Here is a 7,594-nt window from a genome sequence, read left to right on the forward strand (position 1 = left end):
TAAGGCTCTCATATTTTCTATGGTTTGGTTCTTATAGTGAGCAATTTCTTAAAGAACGTGATTGATGGGACTAGGTGTAGTATAGAAATGGTGTCTCATATCTTGCTCATCTTGCTAACAATATTATTGTAATTTCTGTCTTAAATTTATTTAATTTTACTTTCAATATAAGAATTATAATATTATCCTCTTTTTGGAAATGTAATTATATATTTTTGTAGCTACATTCTCTTTATTAAACAAAGCAAATGCAATATAAAATTAAAGATCGTTCGTTATTTATAGGAAATGGAAGGTGACAGAAGACTTACAACACAAAGACATGACATGATAGCGGTCCGAGACAATCGAGCATCAATGCAAATAATGGATAATATTTTATTTTGTATTGTTCGAACAATTTTTTTTTATTTATGAAATTATTGAATACTCATTTTTAATATATGATAAAGTTTCAATTGTAAATGTTTTTATAGCCATGTATATAAGCTATAGTTTTAAATACTATATTATAGCATATATTATAGCTATAAAAAAACGCTACAAAAAGTCTTAGACTTTTAATAACATGGGCTGTTACGACGTATGAAAAACGCTATAAAAAGTCTATAATAACGTTTTTTGTATGCTATCGTATCCATTATTTCTTGTAGTGCGTGGTCCTTTCTTTATGTTGGTTTCTAATGGAGTCAGCAGACACTAGCTTATATTCCGGCCTAGTAAAGATTTGAAATCGCAACGTACCTTAAATGAGAAAATCATCGTCAAACATGGATCACACTGGCAACCGTAGCCGTGGTCGTGGAACTTATTAACAACACAAGCAAACGTCATTTCCCCGCCAAAGATTAAAAAAGAAAAAAAGAAAATATAATGAGAAGGAGAGTTATTTAGGGTTAGGAACTTAGGAAAACACTTTTGTTTTCTTAATGAAGGATGTCAATGTTGTTGCTGAGCTCCTCCAGCTTCTTCATCCTCAATTTTTCGCTCTCATTCACCAACTGACAAAATCATTCAAATTTACCATCAAATATATAATATATTTTAATTAATTATTACTATAATTGCTACAATGGATAATTGTAATAATCCCATTTATGTAATTATGAGGGATTTAATAATTCATTTATATAATTTATATAATTTTAAGGGAAATAAAAAAAAATATATATATATAAATGGAAAGAGAAAAGAATAAAAGATTGACCTCCATTAGTTTGGCTATCAATTGAGATTTCTCCTTGTTCTTCTCGTTCAATAACTCTAGTACTTCCTTGTATTCTCTCTCCTGGTATCGTATGGACCAAATAAATCAAAATACTTTATTAATTTAACAATTACTTCATATATATATATATATATATATATATATACGTTCAAATATTGACGATAAAACAAAATTAAAACTCTTTGTAATTTTTAAAAGTTCATAGCTATTTTTTTTTAAACATAATACTAACAATAAGAATATTTTTTAAAAGTATGGTTAAACTTTAAAACAATTCATTAAAATACCCTTCAAATTAAAAAAAAAAAAAAAAAAAAAATTGGACGTATTTTTTGGACAATATATACCATTTATAAGTTTTATTTATTAATTAATTTAGCCTAAAAATTAAGATTTGATAGAGTGTGGTCACGAGAATTATAACATATTGTGAGATCCTATGTTAGTTGGAGAGGAGAACGAAACATTCTCTTTAAGAATGTGGAACCTCTTCCTAACAGACACATGGAGAGGAGAACAAAACATTCTTTTTAGGTGTGGAAACTTCTCCCTAACATATACCTTTTAAAAATCTTGAGAGAAGTCGGAAAGGGAAAGCCCAAATTTGTTAGGAGTGGGCTTGAGACGTTACAAATGGTATCTGAGTAAGAGAGGGGATGGTGTACCAACAAGAACATTGGGCCTGAAGGGGGTGGATTGTGAGATCCCACATCAATTGGAGAGGGAAATGAGTGCTAGCTTAGACCCTGAGTCTAAAACTGGAGATTGTGAGATCACATGCTCTGTTAGAGAGGGGAATGAAGTGAGCATGTAGGCTGAGTCCAGATGGGGTGGATTGTGCACTTTATATAACTGTGTGAAAACCTATCCATACGTGAATACACTTTTCAATCCGCTTACAGAGAAGAGAAAGAAAGAAGGATGAATTCAAGAAAGGGGAAAATGTTTTGAGAAATTTGATTAAAAAAAAATGGATGAAGTTTGGAATCAGGACCTTCTTTTGGCAGGTGATTCCCAATGGCTTCAACTCTTTGTTCACCAAATCAATCTTCTTCCGGATCAACGAAACTTCCTTCCTCATCGGATCCGTCATTCCTTCAAGTTCCTGTGTTCATTTCATTCCAGTTTCTTCTCATCAATTTCAATTCTAACCCTAATCAATGGATTGATTGGAATTGGATACAATCCCACACACTTACTTCGCGGATCTCCGCCAATCGCTTCGTCGCTTCTTCTGCTCGTCCAAGTCGATTCTCCACCTTCTCCCTCATCTCCATCTTCTTCCTCTCGATCTCCTCTTCCTTCGCGCGGAACAGAGCCAACGCCGATCGCGAAAGCTCCTCCTCTTGATCCTCCCTCGCCGGACTCCCAATCGCCTTCTTCACTCTCTGCTGCATCTGCGATTGTTGCGCCTCCCAGCTCTGTTTCTGCGTCGTCATGCCTTCTCTCTCGCAAATGATGATGATGATGATGATGATTCTCTTTCTCTGTTAGGTGGCCATACGCAAAGCGGCGCAAGGCTTTTAAGGAAGGTATGTTACCCTTCCCTTCCCTTCCCTTCCCTACCCTCTGCTTTACCTTATTACTTCTCAACAGACATCGCAATCGATATGAGTTTGACCTAATTCTGCACTCTGCTGTTTTTGTTGTGAAATTTGGAACCAAAATGCACTTATCTTTACTCAAACGCCTCGTTGATTAGACCTGAATTTACAGATTGTTTTTGGAAATCTATAAATATACACTTCAGAAAACTGAGTTACCAAATTGTGATGGAGAGTTTAGTTTTGCTTTGGGTCAAAGAAGTGGAATGTGGTATTGGTTTTGTGGCAATGATTTTTGGGGGGTTTCTTCCTAGGAATAGAATTGCAGGTGCTTGGGATTCAAGTTTTGTTGTATTGGAGTGGGGAGTAAGGTGTTGTTGTTACCTGCACTGAGAATGAAATGAATAATGGGGAAAAGCCTTAAGAACTAAGACTGAGTTGGAGAGATGGGTAACAGCAGAGCTGCAAAAAGGCTGCTTCTCTTTCTGTCCCCTTATTATTATTATCATTACTTTGCTTACTTGCAACAAAGATCTCTCACCTTTTCCTTTTCCTTTTCTTTTTCCCATTTTGAATTCATTCCTGTTCTTATCAACACCTTTCTTTAGCACCTTGCAAGGAATCTGTCACCAAACCCTTCGTTGTCTTGCTGCTGTTTTCTGAAGAGTTCTCTGTTTCTTTAAATGGTTATCGGAACGCATATAAATATTAATGTTATTATCCCAGCGCATATAAATATTAATGTTATTGTAATCCCATATTGGTTGGAAATGGGAGTGAAGCATTCTTTATAAGAGTGTGAAAACTATACGTAACGGGCGAAAGTAGACAATATTTGCTAGCAATGAGCTTAGGCTATTATAAATGGTATTAGAGCCAGACACCAGCGGTGTGCCAATGAGAATGCTGGCCCCAAGGAGGGGTGGATTGTGAGATCTCACATCGGTTGGAGAGAGGAACGGAGCATCTCTTATAAGAGTGTGGAAACCTCTTCCTAGTAGACGCATTTTAAAACTGTGAGGCTAACGGCGATACGTAACGGGTCGAAGCGGACAATGTCTATGAGTAATAGGCTTGAGAGGTGAGCATTGCTTAGGCAATTAGCTTAAGTGAGTTCATTCTCCCTTGATAGAAAGAAGACATAATCAATAAGGTTCTCTTTTTTTTTTTTTTTTTAACTCAAGTATCTTCGCATTAGGGGTAAGATTCAATTCTTAACCATTTTTTTAAACAAATGTGAGGTAAGAGATTGGACCTTCGACTTTAGCGAACATAACAAGTCACATCTATTCAGTTATGTTTAGATTTACCATTCAAATATTCGCAACTTATATACGAAAATTTATGATACTTTAACCTTACATGTTCTTGTTGAGTTGTTGGTAATAAAAGAGTTAAATACTAAAATATTATATGCTCGATGATTCGAAGTTAGATTGGGTTTCTCTAACGTTGAATTGCCTATTCCCAATACTTTGTCAACTTTGTGTGTTGTTTAGTTGGGGAAGTGAAGCTTCAACAGCTATTTGGATTTGGTCGGAACCTAACAGAATTTTGGAGTTTTATCATTACAAGTTGGAAGAAAAATCCAAAGTTTGGGGTGCTGCGTCTTTCTCACTTAATGGATTAACTTAGCTCGTAAATGTTCCATTTAAAATTATGAGTGTTTGAATTGTATTAGTATAGTCCTTCTTTTTCAACTTTGTTGATGGAGTGATATGCACGTAATCACTAATCGCCTATGAGTATTGAAGAATGGGTTGTTTTAAGCATAAGGGTCATCTCTTCTTACAAAATGAACCACGAGTCCAAATATGTCAATGAGAACGCCACAATGTGGCTGTACCCGTCGGATGTAGATTCTAAAATTTTAAGTACTTCCATCATTTTGGACAAAATTGTATCATGAAAAAAATTGTAAAAAAACAAATTAGTTTAAAGTTTCCAATCAACTTATAAGGAATTTAGTTTCTTTTTTCACCAACGGACCAAAAGAAAAGCAACCAACCTGGTCAGCCATCAATATATATTAATTTATTTTGGACGAAACAAATATATATGTTTTATCTTTAAACTTAACCACTTACCTCAAATTTCATCCTAACTTTTATTTTCTTCCAATTGGACTCTAAATTTAGTAAATTGTTGTAATTTTTATCATTAAATTTTTTTTCCGTACCACCTATGCCACCCAATAATTTTAATAAAAAGCAATTCAAAAATCTAAAAAAACGTACTAATTATAACAACAATAAAATTCTACACAAAAAAAAACCTCACAAATTTCTAGAAGATATCAACCCCTCATTATGGGTAATACTAGTTTGTGAAAGTTGAAGGTCAAACTTGATATTAAGAGTAAAATATTTTACTTGTTTATTTTCTAGAACAAGTATTTGAGGAGTATGATCAAACTAGGATAACAGTTTCTTTAAACTTGAGCGGGAAACTCCAAACCATGCCCATCGAGAACCAACAGAAATGAAAATGCCACCACTAATTGGTAAGTACTACCTCTTGAGGTTCAAATTTTCATAGCTCAATAAAAAGAAAAACTAGGAGTCCAACTACCCAACGACAAGAATCCATGGTCCAAGGAGGATCACATCTGCCGTGGACAAGAGACTTAAAGTATTGGAAACATTTCATTATCATCAATCAATACAAGTGAGCTTCCGATATGATATTAAATAAAGTCATGCTTTTGCAATGTGAAACAAAATCAATCCCCACTGGCACATCCCCTGCAACCACAATGCACACACTCCACGACTTTCTCTTCTCTCAAGTGTTTCGGGACTCGGCAGACACACGTCGTGCCGAAGTTATGGTCCCGAGGCTGTATGCAACGGAGGCAACAGAGACGCTCATATCCTGGCTGTATTTTCAACAGGAGTTTGTTTAGATACCAATCTGAACTATCATAAATATTAAATATCACCCATGCAAGGTTCAAACACTGGTGAGACGAATGGTTGGTTAATGAACGACTATCAATTCAAATTCTAGATTTTCGAACTGAGAGACTAAGAATTCTCACTATTTCTTAGATTCATGGACTCAATTCAATTCAGTGAGATCTTTCATTCACATTTTTTTTCCATGAAGAACGTTTTATAAAACACTAAGACTTCCGGAATTAGAGTATCCTACTTTCACGCAATTCACAGGGTTCAACATGCAATCAATATTTCACAATCAAGGGTGTAGCACTATTTGTAGTAGCAGTACTTATATATCGTATTAACAATCGGAAGATGGTCGAAAGAAAAAATCTCTACTTGACAGGGTTTCTTCCTATACCTATGAATTTCGTTGGACCCTGAAATGATGCATTGGAAGAATCTTTTGGCTCTTCCAAGCACAGACACATTCAATCAAATTAAGGATAATCCCCATAGTTAAGCAGGGGATTGATAATTGTTTTAGTCTTGTTCACTTGGAATCCAGAAGGGGAAAAATAATTTTGTTGGACTGAAACTATATTTATGATGAAGTGGTTTGGGTATGAATGAATACCTTTTTCCATTTAGCAATGAGGTTGGCATCTGCATAGCCTTGTTCTAAGCAGAACTCATAGAGCTCCCTGGATATTTCACTCCTTTTGTGGAAAAGGTCAAAAATGTATCGGCTCCTTTGATGTGAAATCTTGAAAATAGGCCACAATGCTTCACACTTCCGCTTCCCATCCTGCGGATCAATTTCAGCTGCAAAACAACACAAAAATAACCCTAAAAACATCACAAAAGAAAGAAAAGGAACTTGAGAATAAACAATATAATCAATCCACAGCTAAGCTTCGTCGTTTAAGGCACCAGCAATTGTAAAGCTATATTGAGCAAACCTTCTCTCATTTTAGAATCGAGCTCTCGTAGAGTTGGCTCAATCAATTCCCATCCATTTGGGTATTTGATCTTGCTGGTCTTCACTTTAGGCATTTCTCCAACTCCTGCAGATTAAACGAAGAAGAACAACGCGAAAACAGCAGCTTCAGAGTAGCAATGTGCAGATTAAACGAAGATGAACAACACGAAAACAGCAGCTTCAGAGTAGCAATATGCAGATTAAACGAAGATGAACAATGCGAAAACAGCAGAGCTTCAGAGTAGCAATGTGCAGATTAAACGAAGATGAACAACGCGAAAACAGCAGCTTTAGAGTAGCAATGTGAAGATTAAACGAAGATGAACAATGCGAAAACAGCAGAGCTTCAGAGTAGCAATGTGCAGATTAAAGGAAGATGAACAACGCGAAAACAGCGGCTTCAGAGTAGCAATGTGCAGATTAAACGAAGATGAACAACGCGACAACAGCAGCTTCAGACTAGCAATTTCATCAAACATAAGCACAGAACCGTTCATTCGACAAGTTTTATGGCTACGCGAAATTCCACAAAGAATTAAGTGCAGAAAAATCTACCAATTATGACCAAGTAAAGTGGAAAAACATAAGAATGTTAATGCTTCAATCGAAACCAGATTTCTAGGAGAAACCTAATAATACAGTCTTTGTGAAATCGTAATGTGAAAAGATTTAGGGTTTCGTAGTTCAGAGAAGATAGAGTATGAAGGAATTACCTGAAGTTGAGAGTCTGTAAGAAGTTCGTCCAAGATTTGAAGGTTGTATTTGGAAGTACAATGGAAATGGGAGATCGATAGCGGACTTTGTAGTTGATCTTCAATAACACGATGAGGCTTAGCCAAAGTAAAGGAAGGAAACAACTCAAAGAACTTCAATTTTTCAGTTTTAATTAAATTTAGTTTTTTTTTTTTTTTTTTTTTTTTTTTTTTTTTTTTTTTTTTTTTTTTTTTTTTTTTTTTTT

At 35.2% G+C, this 7,594-nt stretch overlaps 2 protein-coding genes and 1 long non-coding RNA gene across 3 annotated transcripts; 1 reads left to right on the forward strand and 2 right to left on the reverse strand.

Moving 5' to 3' along the window:
- Window positions 1-720: 720 nt before the first annotated feature.
- LOC111436527 (probable DNA double-strand break repair Rad50 ATPase) lies at window positions 721-3,118 on the reverse strand. The gene is made up of 4 exons (XM_023074288.1): window positions 2,428-3,118; window positions 2,223-2,333; window positions 1,208-1,288; window positions 721-1,001 (listed from the first exon to the last, which is right to left on the reverse strand). Exons 1-4 carry the CDS (start codon window positions 2,665-2,667, stop codon window positions 927-929), a joined length of 507 nt encoding a protein of 168 aa, XP_022930056.1. The 5' UTR covers window positions 2,668-3,118; the 3' UTR covers window positions 721-926.
- On the forward strand, window positions 2,666-4,572 carry LOC111436529. Its single transcript, XR_002709267.1, has 2 exons — window positions 2,666-2,760; window positions 4,272-4,572. It is a non-coding gene; the product is annotated as an uncharacterized LOC111436529 (long non-coding RNA).
- Window positions 4,573-5,176: 604 nt separating this feature from the next.
- Window positions 5,177-7,504, reverse strand: LOC111436528 (protein BUD31 homolog 1-like). The gene is made up of 4 exons (XM_023074289.1): window positions 7,350-7,504; window positions 6,617-6,721; window positions 6,292-6,479; window positions 5,177-5,650 (listed from the first exon to the last, which is right to left on the reverse strand). The coding sequence occupies exons 2-4, from the start codon at window positions 6,708-6,710 to the stop codon at window positions 5,495-5,497; spliced, it is 438 nt and encodes a 145-aa protein (XP_022930057.1). The 5' UTR covers window positions 6,711-6,721; window positions 7,350-7,504; the 3' UTR covers window positions 5,177-5,494.
- Window positions 7,505-7,594: the final 90 nt, after the last annotated feature.

This window comes from Cucurbita moschata, unplaced genomic scaffold, assembly GCF_002738365.1.
Source record: "Cucurbita moschata cultivar Rifu unplaced genomic scaffold, Cmos_1.0 Cmo_Scf00055, whole genome shotgun sequence".
In the NCBI taxonomy this organism is placed as follows: Eukaryota; Viridiplantae; Streptophyta; class Magnoliopsida; order Cucurbitales; family Cucurbitaceae; genus Cucurbita; species Cucurbita moschata.